General features: G+C 44.7%; 2 protein-coding genes across 5 annotated transcripts in view; both read right to left on the bottom strand.

The window, feature by feature from the left end:
* garem (GRB2 associated, regulator of MAPK1) overlaps positions 1–22053 on the bottom strand; it is a 31435-nt gene extending 9382 nt beyond the window's left edge. For 3 of the 4 annotated variants that reach the window (XR_013788560.1, XM_079490293.1, XM_079490292.1), the window contains exons 1-8: positions 21641–22053; positions 17211–17351; positions 12597–12727; positions 8965–9223; positions 7516–7780; positions 2709–2878; positions 2001–2236; positions 219–671 (exon numbers count right to left, since the gene is read on the bottom strand). Coding sequence is in view for 3 of the 4 variants with exons in the window: in XM_079490293.1 (XP_079346419.1) it covers positions 219–671; positions 2001–2236; positions 2709–2878; positions 7516–7780; positions 8965–9223; positions 12597–12727; positions 17211–17351; positions 21641–21761 (1776 nt within the window). In the remaining variant the exon portion in view is untranslated. The remainder of the gene's footprint in view (positions 1–218; positions 672–2000; positions 2237–2708; positions 2879–7515; positions 7781–8964; positions 9224–12596; positions 12728–17210; positions 17352–21640) is intronic. The other variant, XM_079490294.1, reaches the window with a different exon arrangement.
* sugct (succinyl-CoA:glutarate-CoA transferase) overlaps positions 1–25688 on the bottom strand; it is a 556340-nt gene that overhangs the window by 69288 nt on the left and 461364 nt on the right. The gene's annotated exons all lie outside the window — the stretch shown is intronic.

The following is a 25688-nucleotide window of genomic DNA, read 5'->3' as shown; positions in this document are numbered from 1 at the left end:
GCTGCAGCCAAACATTTGGACCACGTGTGCTCTGTATGTGTGTGTGTGTGTGTTCTCTGTGTGTGTGTGCGTGCGTGCACACACACACACACACACACACACACACACACACACACACACACACACACACACACACACACACACACACACACACACACACAGAGAGAGAGCGAGAGAGACGCAGAGAAAGATAATTATTTGAACTGAACTATACTCACAGCTTCAGATTTGGGTGGGACCGGGGGTGGCGACAGGGACATATCCACCACCGGGCTGGTCACGGGACCAAGGGAGGGGGCGGGGCATGACGTGACGGGGTAAGAAGACAGGGCGGCGCTCGTCGTCGCCGCCGTGTTCGTCGTCGCCCCTCTTCCTCCTCCTCCTCCTCCTCCGCTGCTGTTGCCGCCGCCCCCGCCACTCCCCTCGCTCGACAACGACGACTGCTTGGGGACGCCCCTGTCGCGGCCGGCGCCTCGCAGGTGGTCCAGCCACAGCTCCTCGTACGGGACGTTGTCAGACTTGAGCATGGAGTGCAGCGGGGAGTGTCCGCTGTCCAGCAGCTCGGGGAAGAAGTGGTCCGACGGCTCGCCGCCGGAGGAAGACGAGGAGTCGGCGGGCAGCGCGCAGTCCGACGGCAGCAGGGCCCAGTCGCCACACAGCGTCATGCATCCCTGCACAGAGCAGAGACACGTTGTTATCGAGGGCTAGCACCATCCTATACACAGCTATGGAGAGCGTAGATTCTGTCTTAACACAAACGTTGACAATGAATGGAGAAGTTACGTCATATGTGTCTGAGCAAATCGCCTGTCGGTATGTCGGTGGAAACCCTTGGCCAATAAGGGACCACTATTATTGGTGATGTAACTAAGGTACGTTTCAGGGTCGGTATAACTTCACACTATTAACCCATTTTGACCTGAGATCAGATTCTAAAAATGTCTTCTACATCCTGACAGTTTTCTGAAAAAGCTATGTTTCGATGTCAGTCGTTCTTCGATTTTTCAAAAATAGCAGACCTACAAGCTCGTAGCGCGCCACTCGGTGGCGCGCTATGAGCTTGTAGATCTGCTATTTTTCAATAGCCAAAAGGGGTTCCCGCCCAAAATGGGTTAAACAGCACAGGGCCCAGTCCCCGCACAGCGTCATGCATCCCTGCAGACAGTAGAGACACATTATTATTAACCCCATTTAGGACTGTGACTGATTCTAAAAAAAATCTAAATGTCTAAATGTCTTCTAAATCCTAAAAGTTTTCTGAAAAAACCTATGTTTCTATGTCAGTGGTGCTCAACCTTTTTCATGTCAAGGACCGGCCAGAATTATCTGTATTTGGCCGCCGACCCCCATCTGAAAATATGTTGTTCCAGGGACCCCCCCCCCCGGAAGCAAAGATTTGAGTTAAAAACGTTCGCTCTGAAAGAATATGTATTCAAATATTTTCACGATTTTTCCAATAGCTAAAGTATAACACAATGCTTAAAACACAAAAAGGGGTTCCCGTCCTGAGTGGGTTAATCAGCACATGGGGCCCAGTCCCCGCACAGCGGCATGCATCCCTGCAGAGAGAGATTACAATTTAGGCATTTAGCAGACGCTCTTAATCCAGAGCGGTTTACAGTTTACAAGCAAGAACAACACCTGGTAATACACCAAATACATAGAAAATATAGTCATCAAGAATCATACGTACGGACAGTGCAACGTAATAATGGACAATTATGTCTCCCTGTTTTGGGGGGTAGTGGAAGGCGGGGCTTTTCAGAGTAAAATCTGCCTCATCTGCTGGGCACTCTAGCACCTTTATTCTGAATATTCCTGGGCAAAGAAAGTGTTAAGTGTGCTTACACCCAGCCAGCCAGCCAGCCAGCCAGCCAGCCAGCCAGCCAGCCAGCCAGCCAGCCAACCAGCCAGCCAACCAGCCAGCCAGACAGACAGACAGGGTCCCAAGAAGAAGTAAAAAAAAAAACACAACCCCCCCTTTTTTGTTTCCCTCTTACCCGTACCTGCAGGTTGACCTCGCTGTTGCCGTGCAGGTTGTTGCCGTACACGCACACCGACAGCCGGTGGAAGGACTGCGTGAGCTCGTCGCGGGCGTAGGTCAGCGAGCTGGGCACGTGCACGCCGCCGTGGGAGGAGGAGGAGGAGGAGCCAACCATGTGGGAGGAGGAGGAGGACACGGGACAGCCGCCGTTGTTGCCGCCGCAGCTGCCGTTGAGGCCAACGCCACCTACGCCTGTCACCATTACACACATTTAAGTTGACGATTTCATTGTGTTTTTGGTGTTGAGCGTCGGAACATTTTGATATTGCCTTTTATCAGGCTTCGTAATCAAAGATTGCACGGGGGCAGATGTGACAAATACCTTAACCCATTTAGGCCTGAGATCAGATTCTAAAAATGTCTTCTACATCAGTTTTCTGAAAAAGCTATGTTTCTATGTCAGTCGTCCATTTTTCAATAGCTAAAGCATAACATCAAAAGGGGTTCCCGCCCAAAATGGGTTAAATAGCCAGAAATTACTGATATATTTAGTAATTTTATACTTAAATAAATAAAAATAGCTGGTCTACAGCCTAAGCTTGTAGATCTGCTATTTCAGGGGAACCAAAAGGGGTTCCCCTGTCCCGATGGGTTAATTTGGACCATCATGCCAAAAAGAATTGCGATCATCTCAAAATAATAAATGCAACAGGCCTTTACTTACCGCCGCTCTTCTTGGGGCTCTTGCCGTCGTCGGGCCAGTCGACGCGCACGTCGCGCACGGCCCGCGAGTAGTCGTCGATGTCGAACTGCTCCTGGCAGAAGGTGAACCAGCGGTGCACCATGGTGTCCAGCCACAGCTCCCCCTGCAGGAGGCCTGAGGGAATGATGAACCTAGAGGGGGCGGCGGTTTGGATTTAGTTCTAGCGGCACAGACAGTGGGGGGGAAAAAAAGTACTCAAATGTTTTACTAAACCCCATTCTGGGACGGGAACCCCTTTTGGTGTTTTAAGCATTACTAGCCCTTACCCGTTGTGAGATATTGCCCCCCCACCCCCTTGTGGCCGCAGGGGGTACTGCGCCCTGGGTGCGTTTTCGCATTTTTAATTCACAAATAAATTCATTATTAATTTATAATTTGTTAAATTGGAAAAAGGGCTTCGTTAACACCTCCATATTATTATGGTCAATGCCTGTGTGAAAAGTGGGAGTGATTGGTGCAGGCAGTGAGGAGCTACGGCAGTCACAGTGACAGACAGACAGACAGACAGACAGACAGACAGACAGACAGACAGACAGACAGACAGACAGACAGAATTATAGTATGATGATGATGATGTTATAGTTTAGCCGGTGAAAAATAAGCATCTACAAGCTCATGAGCTTGTAGATCTGCTATTTTTTTTAAATCGTGAAAATGTGGCGCAAATCTTCGAATATAATATATTCTTTCAGAGCGAACGTTTTTAACTCAAATATTTGCTCCCGGGGGGTCCCTGGAACAACATATTTTGAGATGGCGGGTCCGTGGCCAAATACAGATAATTCTGGGGGTCCTTGACATGAAAAAGGTTGAGCACCACTGACATACATAGGGTTTTTCAGAAAACGGTTAGGATTTAGAAGCCTTTTTTTAATCCACCTCAGTCCAAAATGGGTTAAGCAAAGGTATAAATACTATAATGTAGAGTAAAAGTCCTGTATTAAAAATGTACTCAATTAAAAGTACAAAGTTCCGGTGTTGTCACGGAAACAGTGACATTAGGCCATGGCGTCACATCAATATATAAAGTATGGCACATGGAAGCATTCAGCAATAATGCTACAAGTAAATTATCTATTAAGTATTTGGAATTATATAAGGAGGTACCTAGCTAATACCGGGCTAACTGACAACTAGTTCAGCTCCCTAGCACCTAAGGAAAGATACAGGTCCTTAAACTATAAGGCCTCCCCAAAAGGGAGCCCTTATAGACTTCACTGCAAATACAGGAAACCTCGGTTAAGTTTTGGCAACTTGGTGCCGGCAACTAGCCAGTAAACATGTCTGCAAACACAGACGCAAAGATGAACCCCAACGACAGAGTCCTCGAATACGTAGAGGCCCTTCTCCTCGAGAATGAAACGTTGAGAGGAGAAAACAGACAACTCAAAACAGAGAACGAACAACTCCCACGCGTGGACGCATCCTCCAATTCGTACACCGAAGACGGAGATGAAGAATTCAGACCTCCGCGAACGAGCACTCCTCGGCCAACCAACCACACCTCCTCCACCAACAACAACAACCGCCAGCGAGAACAATCCATGGATCAGTCAACCCCCCTGGACTGCCTCAACAACGGTCTGGCCGAATTAATCCGCTCCAACAACAACGGCCCGGCTGAATTGGCCCGCTCCAACGTTAATAGCCTGGCTGAATTAACCCGCTCCAACCGCGCCATTAAAATCCAATCATTCGACGGTGACCATCTAAAATTCCCTAAATTCCTAAGAGACTTCCAAAACCACTTTGGCGATCACGCCTCCGTGACAAACACAGATCGCGTGAACTTCCTCGAACAGCATACCACTGGCCCCGCCCGAAGACTGATCGAACACTCTCTCTCCATCCCCGATGCGACGGAAGCATACGCTGCCGCCATGAAAAAGCTTCGAGATCAGTACGACGACCTCGACACCGTCATTAAAATCCTTTACAGCAAAGCACTCAACTGGCCTCGTATACAAACAGCCACCGAGTGCGACCAACTCGCCGAGTTCCTCACCGAGAAGCTGGAAGCTCTGCAGGCAACCCGCTGCGCAGACGTACTCCTCACGAAAACTATCGTCAACGAACTGCCGCAGCAATCACGGGACAACAGGTCAAATCACAAAGCAGACAAAGAAGAAGACAAGCAAACGCTCACTTTCAAAGATTTAGTGGGATTCGCGGATGGCGAAGCCAAACGATGGAAACACAGCAAGCAGGACTCGTGGGAACCCCCACATCCAAGCAACAACCACTCCCCCAAACGAGGGCGCTACCCCACTGACCCCAAACCATCTTACCGGCAGGATCGCCCACCCTACCGTCAAGATCGTTCCCCAGAACGAAACTATCGCCCGTCAGACAACAGAAGAGGCCCTCAGAACCGTTACCCCTCGAACAACTACTACGACGGCAGGAACACACGACGGTACGACAACAGGGGAGATCAGAACTGGAGACGGAACCCCGTTTACAACAACCGCAATGGACAAAACGGCCCAGTAGCCACGATCAATAACTTTGTTCAAGCTCAAGACGAAAACCCGCCGAGCTACGCTACGGACGACACCGATGGACGGGCACCCGTCAAGAGGGAACACAAACACTGTCCATTCTGCGATTCCAGGAGCCACTACACGAACAAATGCCCGATCCTCCAAAAGACGCCCAGAGACCAAAAGGTGAAATGGATAGAAGGAGGCGGCAGGTGCCGCAGGTGCGGCCGAAGTCATTCTCCGGACACCTGCAACTTGATCTCCTCCGACCTCCCCGATTCGGCTCGTTGTCTCTGTTGTGGCGGAGACCATCTTACGATCTTCCATGAGATTAATCCAGACGCTCGCTACCAACAGAGAAAACAATAGAGGGTATGCGCGTGACATCATCATCAAACCAGGAAGTTATGCAGGAACGCCTACTGAGTGGCAAAAAACTACTTTCTGGCCTTGACAGCCCATACATCCACACAGAAAAGTCATATCTGATTGCATTAAACAACATTAAACAATGTTAAACTCACTTTGCCTGTTGCTTTGCCACTGGATTTGCCACTTTAAGCATGCGCATACTCTCAATAACAGGAGCTGCCATGAACTCGTATTGAAGAACAGAGACGTGCAGAGAGTGTTAGAAGGGCAGGGGCTGAAGTCCAGCAAGAGGGAACTTTTGGACAAAAATAGCATTTTCGGGGAGCAACCCAGCACTCTTTAGCTAGTGGAGATGCAGTGTACGACATGGATTTCTTTCTTAACCCATTTTGGGCGGGAACCCCTTTTGGTGTTTTAAACATTATGTTATAATTTAGCCATTGAAAAATAGCAGATCTACAAGCTACGAGCTTGTAGGCCTGCTATTTTTTTTTTATCGTGAAAATGTGCCTCAAATTTGGAATATATATATATATACGTTTTTAACTCAAATCTTTGCTTCTGGAGAGTCCCTGGAACAACATATTTTCAGATGGGGGTCGGCGGCCAATTACAGATCATTTTTGGGGTCCTTGACATGAAATATTGAGTGATATACGTAGGCCTAGAAACATAGGTATTTCAGAAAACTGTCAGGATTTAGAAGATTTTCAGGCCTAAATGGGTTAAACAAATTTGTTCAACGCAACATACGGTGTTCAAGTTCAGGAGACTTTGGAGAGAAAAAAAAGCAATTCTCCTGAATGCTGCCTTCCGGCATGGCATGGAAAGGAGTGGCATTTGCATTTCTCTGGTTAATGTATGTTTTGTAATCAAGATTTTTATAGAAAAAGGCCGATGCACTCCTCAAAAGGCTGGTGACGGGTGTGTACGGCAATAGAGCATACTGTATATTATAAAGGCGTTTCGGTCGCTTAGACCTCCATTGTCTGCCCTGATGAAGGTCTAAGCGACCGAAACGTCGACCTAATAGCGTTGGCTTGTGGCGGACACGTGGATTAACCCATTTTGGGCGGGAACCCCTTTTGGTGTTTTAAACATTATGATATAATTTAGCTATTGAAAAATATCAGATCTACAAGCTCGTAGCGCGCCACCAAGTGGCGCGCTACGAGCTTGTAGGTCTGATATTTTTGAAAAATCGTGAAAATATTTATTTCAGAAAACTGGAGGATTTCGAAGATTTTTTTTTAATTTTGAGGTCAGGCCTAAATGGGTTAAAGCAAAAGAAAATCTCACAAGTGAAAAATCTCGCTATAGGCCAAGTCCTAAAATGTAATTTGTGAAACAGTCACCACACATTTAACACAATAATGTAAAATGACCATGTTTTGGTATAGCCATACAGCTAACCAGTTTGAAGAAATTGCAGATTCAGGCGTTAACGATTGCGGTTATGAAATATCTGAGATCATTAGGAATTTCTGGATGGACGACTGAAATGACTAATAATAACCGAAAATAGTCTTATCTACAAGCTTACACGTCGCTTGTAGATACTAGGATGGCCTATTTTTGGTGCAGGACACACTTCTATAGAAGTCACGCCGACTTCTATGGAATTCAAATGACTGAAATCGGTCGTGGCGACAGAACTTTAACCCATTTGTTTTGAAACATTATGTTATAATTTAGCTATTGAAAAATAGCAGATCTACAAGCTCATAGCGCGCCACCGAGTGGCGCGCTACGAGCTTGTAGGTCTGCTATTTTTGAAAAATCGTGAAAATGTTTATTTCGGAAAACTGGAGGATTTAGAAGAATGTTTTTAAATTTCGACGTCAGGCCTAAATGGGTTAATCCACGTAGTTACTAACTGTACACCGCTGCGTTGAACAACGGTCGCTGCTCACCGGGGCATGACGGCGTGGAAGGGGAAGTGCACGGGGACGATCTTGTTGCTGCGCAGCACGCAGCACACCACCACCGTCTTGGTGCCCACGTTGACCAGCTTGTAGCGGTGGCCCTCGCGGATCAGGTGCAGGTCGTGCTGGTTGCGCGGCGGCGTGCCGGGCACCGTCACGTTGACCGGCAGGCGCGTCTTCTCCACGATGTCGCGGATGGTGTGCTCGCCCTCCTGCATCTGCAGCTCCAGAGGGCTGCAGGTGCTGAAGCGGCCTGGACGCCGCCGGATGGACAGGGGGAAAAAACACAACGTCAAAGATCACAAACACACATTATTTGTTTGCATATTGTGTCCAATATTTGATTAATTTCTTCTATTTTTGAATATGTACGTATATGTATATTTGTATGTGCCTTTTATTTCATTGTTAATGGTACAAGATTGTTGATTGGGTTGTGGCTCTTTCAGAGTGGGAACTCTGGGGGGAGGGAGGGGTAAAAAAGTTCAAAAAAGGTTGTATGCTATTTTTGACTCATATGTGACTTGAAAAATGAATAAAGAAACTTTGATCAAAAAAATCACACACACACGCACGCACACGCACACGCAACGGAACGAAGCTAAATAAAATGTCATGACTGAAAAATGTAATGATGTTCTTAGGTATGATATGTTGCTGCTGCCGTTCAACACAAACAGCCGACCAGTTGAAGAATTCACAGATTAGAGGCATTAACCCATTTTGGGGCGGGAACCCCTTTTGGTGTTAGCATTATGTTATGCTTTAGCTATTGAAAAATAGCAGATCTACAAGCTCAGCTACGAGCTTGTAGGTCTGCTATTTTTGAAAAATCACCACTGACAAGAACCACTGACATAGAAACATAGCTTTTTCAGAAAACTGTCAGGATGTCGAAGACATTTTTAGAATCTGATCTCAGGTCAAAATGGGTTAACCTCTTTGCTTTTTTTTCCTCCACCATATCGCCCACCCCTACTATGGACGTCAGTAGGTGCGAGAACAGCGTACCGTACCTGTAGTCTGAAAACCCACCTTTTCAGACTCCATCATGGCCCATAGCACTTACCCTACCCCCTTAGACAGCACTTCTTAGACTTATATAGCATTTGAAACAGACTTATAGCATGTCATGTAGACAGCACAATAAGTGCATTGTATGTAGTCATAGCACTTCATAGTATATATGTACAGCATAGTATAGCATATATGTGTAGTTTATATGTATAGTGTCATTATATAGATATGTTCTAGTTATAGTTTATATGTATAGTGTCATTATATAGATATGTTCTAGTCACGGTCTTAGCTTACGCATGTTTCGCGATAAATGCATTTTTTTACATATGTGATGTATTCCCATGCTTTTTGTTCTTGCCTATTGTAAGTCGCTCTGGATTAAGAGCGTCTGCTAAATGCCTAAATTGTAAATTGTACCTTTGCACTGGAAGGGCAGGCTGACGCTCTCATTGGTGCGGTGGTTCATGCAGATCAGGCAGGGCATCTTGCCGCGGCCCAGCTGCTTGCTGATGGAGTTCAGCTTGCCGATCTTCTTGAAGATGGTGTTGAAGCGCGACTTCTCCCGGGAGGTCTTGGCGTACAGGATCTCCGCCTGGCCCATGAGCGTCAGCTCGTCTCCCGTGCTCAGCGTGATGTTGTAGACCTCCGTGTCTTCGTTGCACTCCCCCGACGCCATCTGGGCAGAAACAAGGGAGCATAGTTAGTAACTAAATGAAACCCCATAAAACCCACCTTAGTTTCTCAGTGAGGTTATATCTTCCCTTTGGAATCCAACCAGCTCAGTGGCCTTGTGGTTAGAGTGTCCGCCCTAAGACTGGGAGGTTGGGGTTCGATCCCCGGCCGGGTCATACCAAAGACTGTAAAAATGGGAACCAATGCCTCCCTGTTTGACACTCAGCATCAAGGGTTGGATTGGGGGTAAGTCCCTGCGACATACTAGCGTCATGTCCAGGGGGTGTACTTGTACATCAAGCTGCCTCACGCTACAGAAACAGGAGATAGGCTCCTGCCCTATGGCCTCATGGCTCGGCAAGGCTACTTACTACTTACTCTTTGGAATCCAGCAGACCAGAGGTAGAAAACTGTCGTTCCCTGATGTTATCACTAGGGACACATGCATCAGTAAGCAGTAACCGGGGGGATGGCAATGAAGGACATTGTGATGGGGTGGCATTGTGACATCCATGATCTCGACCGCGGTCGAAAAATGATGATGATGAGCTTCTCAAACATGTTAGTAACCAAGTTAACCCCATAGGCTGCTCAACCTTGTTGGTGCCAAGGACCCCCAAAGTGATACATCGTTGCTGTCGGGCAGAAACAGCTTTCTCCACATTTTAGGTTTTTGATCATACTCTGATCATACTCTGATCATACTCTGATCATACTCTGATCATACTACAAGTTCGAAGCGACGCGTTTGGACATTGCAGATTAGATCTGCTACTTTTGCCGTTTTTGAATTTGAATCCTGAACAGTAAAAGGTTGTGGACGGGGACGATATTTGGCCACGAATGACGTTGTATGTTTACTGGTGCTACGTAGGTCCTGCAGGCGGGCGGAGGGTGTTGTATAGGGACAGAGAAAGGGCGATAATAGAGTTAATTTTCTCTCTGGAAAAAAAGCCATATTATTAGTGTCAAATATTGTGGCTTGTGGCTATTGGGTCCAGTATTTAGTTCAGTGGCCATGGGTAATACATCAAATACATAAAAATAGTCATCAAGAATCATAAGCCAGCTAAGAACCTAATATCCGTCTAACAGTAGAATATATGTACAAAGAAACTGTATGACGATACACTATAGTCAGAGTGCTATGTCTACATAAAATGCTATCCAAGTTACATAAGTTGAGCCTCTGCATACGCCTGTAAGGTCGTCGAGGCTAGGGCAAGTGCTACGGGCTAAGATGGAGTCTGAAGAGGTGAGTTTTCAGACTACGGCGGAAGATTGGGAGTGAGTCTGCCGTTCTGATTGCAATGGGAAGTGCATTCCATAGTTTTGGAGCCAGAAGGGGGAGTCCGTTGTCCCGTCGGAATGAATAGACTCCAACCTAATTCCCATCTCCTAAAAAGTCAGCCTACGTCACGCCGATAAGGGAAGTAAACCGGAGATGGCATGTCTTTCTTAGTTTGTCTTTCTCAGCAAGCACGGTCAGGACCTTGACTTATTAGTGTCTCTAGTCTCTATTGGGGCCAAATCAAGTCAAATCAAGACTAGTCTGATCTGGCCCAGAATATCACCTGATTTCAACGAACATACATTCTGCCCATTAAGACGGATGTCCCTGGATGAATCGGAGAGAGTCCGACCGAGGCCAGATCAACTTAAGTCATATCATAACTAGTCAGATCTAGCCCAGAATGCTATATTATTTTAACTGGTGAAGACGTCCTGGAAATGACGTAAAGATCATCCCCATATGGGCTGTGATCTGGCCTAGACCTGAACGTCACCGGAGTCACTGGAGGACGTCATCATAACGTCATCATGACGTAATTTGGCTTGCTGGGTTACTATGAAAGGTTTTTAGCGTTCCTATTCACTTACAGTAGATGGGAGTTGTCGTCGATACATTTCAGCACATACATTAGGAGGTGTTTCAGCTATTCAAAGCACATTATGAGGCAACGGAGAGTCTGTAACACGGCCACAAGGTTTCTCAACAGCCCCTTTTACTCAATAACTTGTTAATCCTTTGGTACTGAGGCAGAACCCTCAACAGGATATTGCAAGAAAAGAACCGACTCGGGTGGATACATTTTCTCGGCGCGAGCATGGATTATTTTTTTATAAGGTCCCACACGTGGTACTAACTTTGTCCCATTTTGAGCAGATAAACCAATAATAACACTATGCACGTGTACCGCGGATTTTCATGGAGGCTGTTTCTACAATGGGAGGCCTGTGGAGGCTAGCAACGGAAGCTAACGAAATATGTTTAACCCATTTAGACCTGAGATCAGATTCTAAAAATGTCTTCTACATCCTGACAGTTTTCTGAAAAAGCTATGTTTCTATGTCAGTCGTTCTTCGATTTTTCAAAAATAGCAGACCTACAAGCTCGTAGATCTACTATTTTTCAATAGCTAAAGCATAACATAATGCTAACACCAAAAGGGGTTCCCGCCCAAAATGGGTTAAATCAAATATCGTGTGTCTCGTGGATGGCCCAGATGGCAATAATAGCGGATGGCTTGGATTGGGTAAATGTTGTAATGCATTGTTATCATAGAGCCAAGCCTACATGTTGCTTCCAAACTCTCTGTTGTTGCGACAGCGCTCGCTGCCACGGGGAAGCTAACGCAACAACCCTGACACTGTTGCATTATATTAGTACTGGTAACAACTAGGTTACCAATAATAATAATAATCACACCTGATCTCTGTACACTCTAATGACTGCTGTGAGAGAATGTACAATGTAACTACTGTTGCAAGTACCAAATTTTCTTGATGATTACTCTATTGTTTACAAATTGAGTAATAGAGAATGTCTCTAAATAAATATCCTAATATAAATGCACCACGTCTCTTCTCTATGTGTACGTATGTCTTTAATCCATTGAGACCTGGAACGCATCCATGTCACGTTGGCATTGACCCATTTTGGGGCGGGAACCCCTTTTGGTGTTTTAAACATTATGTTATAATTTAGCTATTGAAAAATAGCAGATCTACAAGCTCATAGCGCGCCACCGAGTGGCGCGCTATGAACTTGTAGGTCTGCTATTTTTGAAAAATCGTTAAAATGTGCCTCAAATCTTTCCGAAAATTGTCATGATTTAGAAAACTTTTTTTTTTAAATTTCGACGTCAGGCCTGAATGGGTTAATCCACATAACCGACTTCATATTTGACACATGCGCTCCACACCCCCACAGGGAGTGCAGTGCCTGGTGTCAAGTCTGTCGGATCGCCTGTTGTCCAGAACCAGCACAAAAGCCTCTGCCCGGGCTCTGGACAGGTAGCCTGGCTAATAAGGCGGACTCAAATCACACTGTCGCTGGCAGGCACTTTTTTTTGTCCTCCATGACAGAAACCTACCTTGACGTTGAAGGTGATCTCCTCCATGACGTACACCCTCTCGGGGAAGGCCTTGGCCACCTCCTCCACGCTGTTGAAGTACTGCACGGGTTCCTTCACGTCCCGGTCCTGCTCCAGCAGCTTGAACTGACCTGCACACAGAGGACATTGGACAACACATTCACATCATGGATTATTAATCCATTTATATATATATTCAAAGATTTGTGCCGCATTTTTAAGATAAAAAAATAGCAGACCTACAAGCTACAAGCTCATAGCGCGCCACAGAGTGGCGCGCTATGAGTTTGTAGATCTGCTATTTTTCAATAGCTAAAGTATAACATAATGTTTAGTTAAAACACCAAAAGGGGTTCCCGCCCAAAATGGGTTAACCCTTTTAGACCCGAGAACTGATTCTACAAATGTCTTCTAATCTAAACCATGACAGTTTTCTGAAAAAAGCCTATGTTTCTATGTCAGTTGTTCTCAAACCACTTCATGTTAAGGACCCCCAGAAATAATACGTAATCGGCCGCCGACCCCCATCTGAAAATATGTTGTTCCAGGGACGCCCCCCGGAAGCAAAGATTTGAGTTGAAAATGTTCGCTGTGAAAGCATATATTCAAAGATTTAAAAACAGCAGATCTACAAGCTTGTAGCGTGGCCCTCGGTGCGTCGGTGCCTCGCTACGAGCTTGTATAGATTCGACACCGGGCACTGCACTCCCTGTCGGGGTGTGGAAGGCCTGTGTCAAATTTGAAGTCGGTGGGGCTTACGGTTCTCGAGTTCTGTGCATCACAGCCGTACACACGTACAGACGTGCAGAGACATGGGGCTCCATTTTCGTCACCGCTAAACCCCTTATCCCTAAACTTCTTTGCCTTTTTTTTTTTTTACTATTATTGAAAAAAAAATGGAATAGTTCAACTAGCCAATCTACATTGACGCGTTGTGAGCTTGTAGACTGGCCATTTTAACTATTCAAAAATGTTTTGCAAAATAGTAAAAAAAAAAGGCAAAGAAGTTTAGGGATAAGGGGTTTAGCGGTGACGAAAATGGAGCCCATGGTGTGTTTATAGATAGATAGATACTGGGAATACAAAGGAGGAAAAAAAGGCAAACAGAAACATTAAACAAATAAATATTTCCATTGTTCAATGCCAAAAACCCAATTAAATTATTAATCAAAATGTTTTTGTATGATTAATCGTCAATAAAGTGTTGGTTTTAGTTCTTTGTGCCTGAGAACAAACATAAAACAGAATGTCTGAATGTTATCGACAGTGCTTACAATATAAAGTGCTTGTAGTTCATAAAGACTTGGCAGTCGAGAATCTTGAGAATGTCGGAGCACACAAAGCAATAGGTTGTTCGTTCTAGAGATAAACTGTTATTTAATGACAAGTCACTTACATTAAGAACAGCATGGGACAATAGCCACAATACAGTTGGGGACATTTTCATGAAGACATGCTTCAGCAGTCGATGGCTTTAAGAGGCAGTTAAAAAAACCCATTTTCATGACCTTGCTTTTAACTGATCTTATTTTAACGGTATTTTAAAGATTAAAGATTTATTTTCAATTTTAACTAATTGCCTTACTTTTAATACTGACCAGGTTTGAAACTATTTATTTGTATGTAAAGCACTTTGAACTGAAATTGTGTCTTGAGTTAAAAAAGTTTGCTCTGAAAGAATAATATATATATATTCAAAGATTTGCACCACATTTTATATTTTTCAAAAATAGCAGATCTACAAGCTCGTAGCACGGCACTCGGTGTCGCACTATGAGCTTGTAGATCTACTATTTTAGTATTTTTCAATAGCGCTCAAGTATAACATAAGGCTTAAAACGCCAAAAGGGGTTCCTGTCCTGAATGGGAAACTGTTCCACTCGACCAAACCACAGCATCACACAAAAGCATCGAAAGCAGCACATCTTGGACATACGAGATTTCTACACAACAACAGACGATAATATGCAAACAAAAGGAGAAAGAGGCACTATTGTATGGATTTACTGTGCACGCCACAGGCTGTCTCCTGTCACAATAACATCTATGTTTTAGACTGCTTGTTTGTGATGTCGCTGCAACTGACGTCTGTCTGTCTGACGGACGGACGGACGGACGGCGCAACAATGGACAGTGTGAGCAGCTCGTCGTCACCCATATTCTGCTGTCGACCGTGGACCGTTTTAACCCATTTTGACCTGAGATCAGATTCTAAAAATGTCTTCTACATCCTGACAGTTTTCTGAAAAAGCTATGTTTCTATGTCAGTGGCTCTTCGATTTTTCAAAAATAGCAGACCTACAAGCTCGTAGCGCGCCACTCGGTGGCGCGCTATGAGCTTGTAGATCTGCTATTTTTTCAATAGCTAAAGCATAACATGATGCTAACACCAAAAGGGGTTCCCGCCCAAAATGGGTTAAACCCATTAAAACCGGGAAAGCTTCCGTGTCATTTGACATCTCTGTCGGTTCAAAAATAGCAGCTCATTGAAACCATTTTTAAATAAAATCATTGGTTCTGGGGGGGTCACTGGGACAAAATATTTGAGATGGTGGTCTGCGGCCAAATGCATACAATTCTGGGGGTCCTTCACATACACGAAGGAGCTTGAAAAACACTGATGGGGTACAGGCTTTAGTTCCGACATACTATTGGTCCGACTGTCATTAGACCGACAACCTATACCTCTAACCCTAACCTAACCCTAACCGCAAGCACGGAGGGAGCAGCGCATGCTCGACCGCATGACCGACCGCTGTTTCTGCATGTCGGACCTTTGGCGTGTTGGATCGGCGTGTGCATCCTGTAGAATCGACCACAGGTCTTAAGATCCAAGGCCCGGACACATTGTATAGCCAGAGCTTAAAGCAAAACAAAAATCCCAAGACTGAAAATGTTTTTTTTGCAAATTTGCACTGATCCCATTAAATGAGTCCCATATGAAATCCTCAGGACTGAAATCAGTCCCCAGAACTGATAACTTTAAGCCCTGTGTATAGCACGACTGGGCATTCACTATTGAACAAATAGGTTTTTGCATTCGTACAATAATTGTGCTGGGCCTACAGCAGCAAACAGTTCAGATGGATCAGAGTGATATCCGTGAAGGGATTGAATTTGCGCAGTGGATCCCATCGCGTTACCGTTATCTCACCTTCATAAGTGTACTGGGATCTCTATCTTGGGCCCGATGACGCAGTCAGGCAGGCATCGACACTAAGGGTTGCCCACCTGCCCCTGGCACTGGCAGGTACATAAAACTATCGGGCAGGTGGCGTTTGCTTTCAGGTTACCCGACCGGGCAAGTGCTCATCACTTGAGAGGGGATTGATTGATTGATTGATTGAAAATTGTATTAACAGTTTGCAGAATTACAGTACATTTCAAGCACAAACTCAATACAAAGGCTGTTAACTGTGAGTGGACGACCCAATTAAGCATTACACTTGTTTACAACAGGGTCCACCATGTTCAAATCATCAAAACATTTAGAGACGTACAAATAGACACTTCTATATAGACAAAGAACAGTACAAGAATTCATCATACGCACCCGCAACCGCAACACTTAAAAATATAAAATAACAAGTGTGTGAACCCATATTATAGCTATGTACAGTAGGTATTTGGCATAAGAAATTGAGGTATGATTTCTTTTTTTATCGCCTCAGAAAGTAAAAACGATAAGTGTAAAATTGAACGGTAATCCAAATTTTACCTATCATTTTATAATGGACAATTTACTTTTCGGACAAGTGGGCATGGCCCACTGGCCAAGTAGAACATGACCTGGGCAAGTGCCTCTGAAACCTTAGGCCCTTTCTGAAACCAGTCCCTTGACTTGAAGTGCTCTCGGGAGGTTCCCTCGTCAGAAAGTGCCCCTCCAGCTGAATCAAGTTCCCTTGATTAGGGTGCTGGGTATAAAAAACTGTTTGGAAATACACTCGCCCTCCTTGTGCAGAAACAGGAAACAGACACCATCCGTTGCCATGGTTACCATCACGCAATTGTGTTACCTGTTATTTTGTTTGTACAGTTATATTGCATTGTATCGTGTATGTTTGTGACATGTGGATTTCATTCATATGGAAAAAGGAAATACAGCGTGACTGTCAAAAATGACATGTCATATACATCCATGGTGTTTATAAATCATTGTGTTAAAAGTTGTTTTGTTTGTGTGGTTTCATAACTTTCATTTATAGTTTTTTTCACGGTGGGGTAAATAAAGAGCCCTTGTGAACATCAGATGAAGATTGTTTAGGAGGAGTTTATTTATCATTTATTTGTGGTGGTACTTACATTTGTAGGTCGCGGTTTCCATGCGGACAGAGAACAGGGCTGCGCAAGGCAATCGAGTCTAGATCGGCACAGACTCGCTCTTGAGGGCTTTATAAGCCACTTCCACTCAAGGCTGCTTGGTTTCGGACGACACTTAATATGGCGCAGCCTCGCGTGAACGCGCATATCGAGGGCAAGTGTGTAGAGCGAGTGGCGAGGAGCTGGTTTCAGAAAGGGGGTTAGTGTCAACCCCTGTAAGTGGCCCTTCTCCAGACTGTGTGTACTACTGTGTGTACTGCGTGTAGTACTGCGTGTAGTCTGCCTGTATCTCACCTTCATAGTGTACTGGGATCTCTATCTTGGGCCCGATGACATAGTGTCCCTCCTCCAGACTGTGGGCGGTGATGGTGGTCCACTGGCGACAGGAATGCAGCAAGAGGTAGTCGTTGTCTCGGAGCCCTTCCACCAGCTCACCTGCAGGGGGCAGCGATGGGAGAAGAGCGCACACATCTTTTACTTTTTGAGCGGTGGGCACACCATCTCAAACATATAGCTTTGTGTGCCCCTGTGTCTGTTTAGGGTACCAGCAGGGTGAGAAAGTGGCGCTGTTGAGCACATTGAGTGTCTGTCTGTACGGGAGTTCAATACAGTGTAACAATTACAGTATAGTTCCACCGCTCACTTCACACAGGTGTGATTTTAAATTTTTACTAATGTTACCTTTTGCAACCAGATCTTATTTAAACGATGTTTAGAACACAAGAAACACTTTCCCGGAGGTTTTTAATGTGTGTAATATGTGTTTCTAGATATTTCAGTCATGACGCCGTGTTCACGATCAGAATTTGTCATGAAAATGTGGTGTCACGTCCTTCTGGACTACAAAGTCACACCTCCACGCAGCCTCCCCCCTCTCCACAAGGAGGGGCAGTGCAGCAAAGCATTATGGTCATTGTAGGAATTCAACAATCCAGTCAAACCCCAGTCAAACACAGACTTCATAATGTTTTCTGGCCTATAGGGTGCAAATTTCAAATTGTGCTGCTGTTATCTACTACAAATACTATTATATTAACATTGAGTGACTGCAGTTTCTTCCAGCAGTGAAATGTCCCTTTAAGCCATTTTGGGACGGGAAGCCAGGAACCCCTTTTGGTGTTAGCTATTGAAAAATAGCACATCTACAAGCTCATAGCGTGCCACCGAGTGGCGCGTTACGAGCCACTCGTTACGAGCCACTATGTCAGTCGAAGAACGACTGACATAGAAACATAGCTTTTTCAGAAAACTGTCAAGATGTAGAAGACATTTTTAGAATCTGATCAGACTCAGGTCAAAATGGGTTAAGCATTATGTTATATTACTGTAGCTATTGAAAAACTAAATCATCAAACAAACATTGAACTAAAGACAAACGCCCCTCAAAAACAGAAAATACCAAAAGGGGTTCCTGACCTAAACGGGTTAAACATTCATTCAAAAGACACAATCTAAAGTAAACCATGTTTCTACCCACAGAGCATCAATCAACCATTAACCCATTTTGACCTGAGATCAGATTCTGAAAATGTCTTCTACATCCTGACAGTTTTCTGAAAAAGCTATGTTTCTATGTCAGTCGTTGTTCAATTTTTCAAAAATAGCAGACCTACAAGCTCGTAGCGCGCCACTCGGTGGCGTGCTATGAGCTTGTAGATCTGCTATTTTTCAATAGCTAAAGCATAACATAATGCTAACACCAAAAGGGGTTCCCGCCCAAAATGGGTTAACTTACATGTTACATGACGGTGCATAACTTGTACAGAGTCGGCCTGCACTCTATATAAAGTTTGTAATAGTGTGTCACTTGTCAGCCTCGGATCAAGAATAAATATCATAGATGTGTTTTATCGAGACTGACATTTAACTTTTGCATACATCTAGAATTATGCAAAATGACTAAAATCAAAATGTATGATCTATGATGAGTCTTGATCCAAGGCTATTCATCTACATCATATCACACATTCACCCAGTGTTCATTTTGTTGACCAAGACTAGACTAAAAGACAAACAATTTCAGATGACTATAACAGATGGTCGTCCAATGATCCCTGGGTCGGCGGTTCGAATCCCGGCTCCTCCTGTCCACATGTCGAAGTGTCCTTGGGCAAGACACTGAACCCTACATTGCCTCCAATGGGTTGGTCGGTGTGAGCTCGCCACCATTGGTGTGTGAATGTGGGAAGTGAGGACGCTGCAATTCATTATTAAAATGGGACCAAAACCAACCCAACCAACCAAAAGTTCGACTGCAGCTTCAGCACCACACCACACGGCACCACACCACACCAAAATATCTACCCTTTTCATTCATTAAATAAAGTACGCCCCTCCCCTCCCCTCCCCTGGCTCCTGGGGGGAATCGATGCCCCCTTTTGTAATGTAAGAAGGTGAAGGTCATTGCTTCGTAATGCTCATTGCTATGTAATGTAGATGAGTGCACAGGAGAGGAGTACTCCAGCTATTGGCGAGAACCAAATGGACCCTTATAACTGTGATTATAATACAATATACATTATTATAATATATTACCAGCAAGACGCCCTAAAGGGCAAGGTCGCGTGCACGCATCCGCCTGGGTGATGACAGACTGCTGGGCGAGCGCTGGCGCTTTGGCATGGGGGGGGGGGTCAGATCAACATACGTATGGAATGAATTCTGTACTGGCCATATATGGAGCGTGTCTTGAGTCTGAGTGTATAGGATTTGATGAGGTCAGATCAACATATCGAATGTCAGAACAGGTCAGCTCCATATATGGAGATCTAAGGGTGGCATGTCTTGAGTGTACAGGGTTTGATGAGGGCCCAGGCAGGGCCTTTATTTTCGGGCCTGTTGAGAACTCTAGTTTTCGTCGGCTGCCGGGCGCGGCTGCACTAATACCTTTGGGGCAGGCCCGTCTAGAGTTTGAATGGACAGGTATCAAAAGGGAGGTCCTGGAAGTCCTGGGTTCCAGTGAAATGATGGAGAGTTGGTAACCAAATTACAGAGCTTTAACTCGAGAGCGTAAAATGAAACCAAATGGACCTATATGGGTCCATTTGGTTTCATTTTACGCTCTCATCAGAGTGCTTAATTTACAAGAAGTCTACACAATTAGAGGATGTTATTTTGTTCAACGTTGCCTGTTATCTCTCCAAATGCTACAAACACCAACACAGCATCTTATCCCACAACAACCAAAATGTGGGGATTTGGTGTCTGAGTCTGAACTCTGAATGTCATCAAATGGTGGTTACGTGGCTCAAATGCCTAAAAAAAGAATGGACCTTGATATGAAAAGGGTTGAAAACCACTGCTTTACAGAGTTGGGACTGCACTCTGTAGTTTATACAGTGATGTAAAATAGGTTTTCAGTGTAATGGGTCCCGGGGACCAAGGGCCATGGTCTTTTAGATGGGTCCCAGGGTTAACCCATTTTGGGCGGGAACCCCTTTTGGTGTTAGCATTATGTTATGCTTTAGCTATTGAAAAATAGCAGATCTACAAGCTCATAGCGCGCCACCGAGTGGCGCGCTACGAGCTTGTAGGTCTGCTATTTTTGAAAAATCGAACGACTGACATAGAAACATAGCTTTTTCAGAAAACTGTCAGGATGTAGAAGACATTTTTAGAATCTGATCTCAGGTCAAAATGGGTTAAGGTTGGGTCCCGGGACCAAGGGCCAGGGTCTTTTAGATGGGTCCCAGGGACATTTTATTTTCATTTAGTCCCACTTCAACCACGTTAGAGTCTCCATGAGCCTTTTGACGAGTACGGAGTACAGTATTGCATCCCAGGACCCCTGGAGGGTGACATGATTGGGTCCTTTCTCAATCTAGTGAAAGGATGCAGGCTATTTGCATCACTGTTTATAATCAGTGGTGTAAAGTAACTTATTTTAAGTTATTTTACTCAAGTACTGTACTAATACTTAAGCACAATTTTGAGGTATTTAATTTTGTACTTTACTTGAGTATTTCCAATACTTTCCAGTACTTTTTTACAATTTGTTGTAAATTTGTTACAACTACAATTATTTGACAGCTTTAGTTACTAGTTACTTTGTAAATTTGAATTATTATTACAAAACATACACTAACCACTTCAGCTGTATATACATTACATACACAAGCTCACAATGCTCAGCTCATTTTGAGCTTGCAGATCTGCTATTTTCAAAAGATTTCTATATACATTTGAAAACTTGAAATGGGACATTCTGCATAGTTTTCAACATAGTGCTTTCCACTTTTGGTACTTTTAAGTAGCTACATACAGTAACAACAATACTTTTGAACTTTTACCCAAGTACATTTTGAATTCTGGGACTTTTACTTATTGTAACAGAGCATTGGCTATATTGCAGTATATTGTCGATACTTTTCACTTGCAGTGAAACATTTGAGTTGCTTTTTTCGAAGCACCACTGTTTATAATGTGTCACTCATCATCTCACACATTTCCCATACTAGCCCCCCCCCCCCCCCCCCCCCCGTTGCTAAAGGGCTAACGACCATTAGCCACCGTTATGTCACTGTGTGGTGATCAGAAGATCATTCATAAAATAATGACCCACATGTATCCCCCTTTTCGGGACCCCCCCCAGTTACCTCATCTGTATTTGATTTTGGACATCCGTCCAAAATACAGAAGAGGTAACCGAGGTGTCCCGAAAAGGGGTCTGTTAAATAAATGACACCCATATATATATTTAATATCCTTTTAAAAAGAAATCTCACCGTTGTCCAGTCTGACGATTTGGGGCAGCCTGTAGGAGCTGACCAGCTGGTCCAGAGGCAGAGATGTCCCACTCCACGACACATCCTTCAGATTGTTGTACAACATTGTTCCAAGGTCCATGTTTTCTTTTTTTGGGGAGGGGGGGTGAGCTGCCTGTTTTAGCTTTTTAGCTTTTAGCTTTAAGAATACATATTTAGTTTTTTGTTATATACATTATACACGCGCGCTTTAACAAACACGAAGCTATACACGGGTTTATTACTAAGCAAGAGCGTTGTTGTTATGTTATTGGTCGGCATGGTGTTCTAGGACGTTGTGTTATTATTGTCTGATTATTTGCTCTCTCTAGTCGCCTCCAGTGTCGCCTCCTCCTCCTCCTCGGAGCGGCCATGTTTGTTTTGTCTGGTCTACTCTACTGCTCTGCCTCTGCTGTGTGTGTGTGTGTGTGTGTGTGTGTGAGTGTGTGTGTGTGTGTGTGTGTCTGTGTGTGTGTGTGTGTGTGTGTGTGTCTGTGTGTGTGTGTGTGTGTGTGTGTGTCAGTGTGTGTGGGTGTGTGTCAGTGTTGCCAGATTGTGCTGCCTGCGACAGAAACAAGTGATGCGGGGGGGGGCGTCTAATACCGTCTATCTATGTATGAAAAAGTTAAGCCAAAGAAAGACTCCACAACACGATGAGCAATTTAAATCTAATAGGCTATTATTTATCCGCTGTTGGAAAATAGGCGATCTACAAGCTCACAACGCGTCGCATTGTGATCTTGTAGATAGGCTATATTTTCAAAACAATGTTGGGGGAAAGTGGAACCCCGGGTTCCACTTGAGGGACCACCTTGAGGGGACACCTTGGGAATTCCGAACCCCCAACTTTCCAAGGGAAAAGAAAGAGAGGTCGGCCACGAAACACCTGGCGCAGAGACCTGGAGGCAGAGGCCAAGAAAATGGGCAACACGTGGGGGCAGCTGGAGCCGGTGCTGGCTCAGAGTCAGGACTGAGATGGGCAACACGTGGGGGCAGCTGGAGCCGGTGCTGGCTCAGAGTCAGGACTGAGATGGGCAACACGTGGGGGCAGCTGGAGCCGGTGCTGGCTCAGAGTCAGGACTGAGATGGGCAACACGTGGGGGCAGCTGGAGCCGGTGCTGGCTCAGAGTCAGGACTGAGATGCTTGGAGAACTCTTGTAGACGACCTAAGCCCCAGAAGGGCCTATAGCCTCGGAGACCGCAGGCTTTTCGTTTGAAGGCAGAATAGGTGTAAGTAAGTGAGTAAGGTATGGTTAAGGTTGGGACCTTTTACGCAGAGCCTGGTAGTGGATGGTCAGAGGGGGCGCTTGTTTTACAGGCGACCGGATTAAGGTTGACGAGGGGTCCGTTAAAACGACCGGATTAAGGCTGGTGAGGGGTCCGTTAAAACGACCGGATTAAGGCTGGTGAGGGGTCCGTTAAAACGACCGGATTAAGGTTAGTGAGGGGTCCGTTAAAACGACCGGATTAAGGCTGGTGAGGGGTCCGTTAAAACGACCGGATTAAGGTTGGTGAGGGGTCCGTTAAAACGACCGGATTAAGGTTGATGAGGGATCCGTTAAAACGACCGGATTAAGGTTGGTGAGGGGTCCGTTATAACGACCGGATTAAGGTTGGTGATGGATGCGCTGCTCCGTGCTTGCGGTTATGGTTAGGTTAGGGTTTGAGGTAGGTAGTAGCTGCATGGCGCTGTAAAACAAGCGCCCATCGAAACCGAGGCTCTGCGTAAAAGGTAGTCCCGGGAATAAGGTTGAGGTTTAACCGTTTAAGCATAATTTACTTAGCTTACTTTAGGAATACAAGGCTGAGCAGTTCCGCCGCCTGCTGTATACTATACGCCTGGTGCGAGTTGAGTTGGTAAAAGGGCGACCTAGTTGGTATTCTGGGGCCCGGCTCCCTCCCTCCCTGGCACAAAACATTTTCCAGATGGGGGGCTCCTTGTGGACAAATACATGGGGGTCCTTTCCTTGACATGAAAATGTGTGAGAACCACTGGTTTAAACCAGAGTGTAGAGTAGAGACACACTTTGATCTCTCCGCAAAGCGGGTGCCTATGGGCTATAGTTCCAAATATTGCTCCTATGGCTGGAACTATCCCATTGAGACAGAATGAGCACTTCCGCATTCCATTGTTACAATGGGAGTCAACGCTAGTGTCGCCACTCTCTTACTATATTACTCTGGTTTAAACAACATTAAGAAACAAGCCGAAATAAGCAAATAACCGCTTTAGAAACAATGAACCCCGAAAAAGTGCAACCCGCAACTATACCAATATTTACAAGCAACTTTGGAGAAAGACAAGCACCCAAAGTCGCTTATAACAAGCGGACATGGCAACACTGGTTGTGGGGCCAGAGTCAAGAGAGCATGAGCATGTCAACACCATCATCACAGACACTGTGACTACTTCCTCCTGTTAGGAAATTAAAAGGTGGTGTGTAATGTATTAAAGTCAAATTCAATTCAAAAGAGCTTTATTGGCATGAGAAAACATACGTTTACACTGCCAAAGCAAGTGTCAGAAATGAGAAATGTAATAAAAAACAGTTGAAAATGGCGAAAGTATATTGCCTACAGTTGGGAGGTGGTACAGCATTGAGTAAACAGAGCTAAGTCACATTGCATCGTTATTTCTTATAGCCTATACATGTTATATACAGAGTAAAAGCTTTTTGAAACAAATAGCACCAATCTTTTGCGGTCATTGTGGGACAAATATCAGCATTTTCTTCTCAAAACTATTTAAATACTAGGCCTACTATACAAAAAAAAGCTTCAGATTTAAGATGTATTTAAAGGCAGTCGCTTTGTTTACATGTACAGTAGGTCTAGAGGTCTACTCTGTACAGATAGTAGTCCTTATGGTGGTTGTATTCCATTGGCTAACCTTCTTTTTAAATTTTTTGTTTTGTGGCTTTCGCCTTTATTTTATATATTTTATGGAGGGACAGACAGTAGGCTGACAGGAAATGGGGAGAGAGATGGGGGGGAGACATGCAGTAAAGGCCGTCGGGATCGGGAGTCGAACCCACGGCACACTGCCAGACTGGGTTACCAGCCAAGGTGCCTGGACCACTGAGCCATGGCCCAGGCCGGCTAACCTTCTTTTGTCGCAACAGTGTTCGCACATTGTTGTATTTCTCCCAATAGATATGGGAGTTTTTTGTTGTTGTTGGTTCGATTGATTGATTGAAGTATCAGTTTGCAGAATGGGTACATTTCACATGAAAGCAAAACTCAGTCAATACAAATTATTTAAAAAAAACAGGAAATCATGTAAGGAGGTAAAAAGGGAAAAGAAACATAGGCTGCCTACAGTAAGGGGGAAGTATAGAAGTGTCTATTTGTACGTCTCTAAATGTTTTGATGAATTGAACATGGTGGACCCTGTTGGAAACAAGTGTAATGCTTAATTGGGTCGTCCACTCACAGTTAACAGCCTTTGTATTGAGTTTGTGCTTGAAATGTACTGTCATTCTGCAAACTGTTAATAAATAATTAAATCAATCAATCAATCAAACTCACTTTGGGGGTGTGTAATGTGTAATATGTGGGAAGTATAATGTGTCTCTGGTTCTCCCAGAGCAGATGTGGCTAATATCAAAAACAAAGGAACCAAATTAGTGCTTCTCATTTAAGGATTAATTTCAAGGAGCCCCAGTTTTGGTCTGCGTCATTATAGACTTGCTCCTTGGCAGCAGGCAATGGGTCTTGGGGAGCAGTTAGATGTGTTGCTCCTCAGGTACATTTTGACATGCTCTAGTACAGGGGTGGGCAACTTTGACGATGGAGAGGGCCACTATATTTCCACACTCACTCCCTAGGGCCATATATTACTGTCGTAGCAAAAATAGGCGATCTACAAGCTCAAAACGTGTCGCGACATGTTTTGAGCTTGTAGATCGGCTATTTTTGCTATATTCGAATTGAAATGTTGAATTATTTTTTACTATTTTTGAATTGGAATCCTGAAAATTAACATTTTTATGTAATTTCAAATGCCTTTTAATTATACTTGTGTTGAGCA

Source organism: Electrona antarctica (genome assembly GCF_951216825.1).
Source record: "Electrona antarctica genome assembly, chromosome: 20".
Lineage (NCBI taxonomy): Eukaryota > Metazoa > Chordata > Actinopteri > Myctophiformes > Myctophidae > Electrona > Electrona antarctica.
The sequence above is the reverse complement of the archived record's forward strand: the minus strand, read 5'-3'. Positions and strand labels throughout refer to the sequence as shown.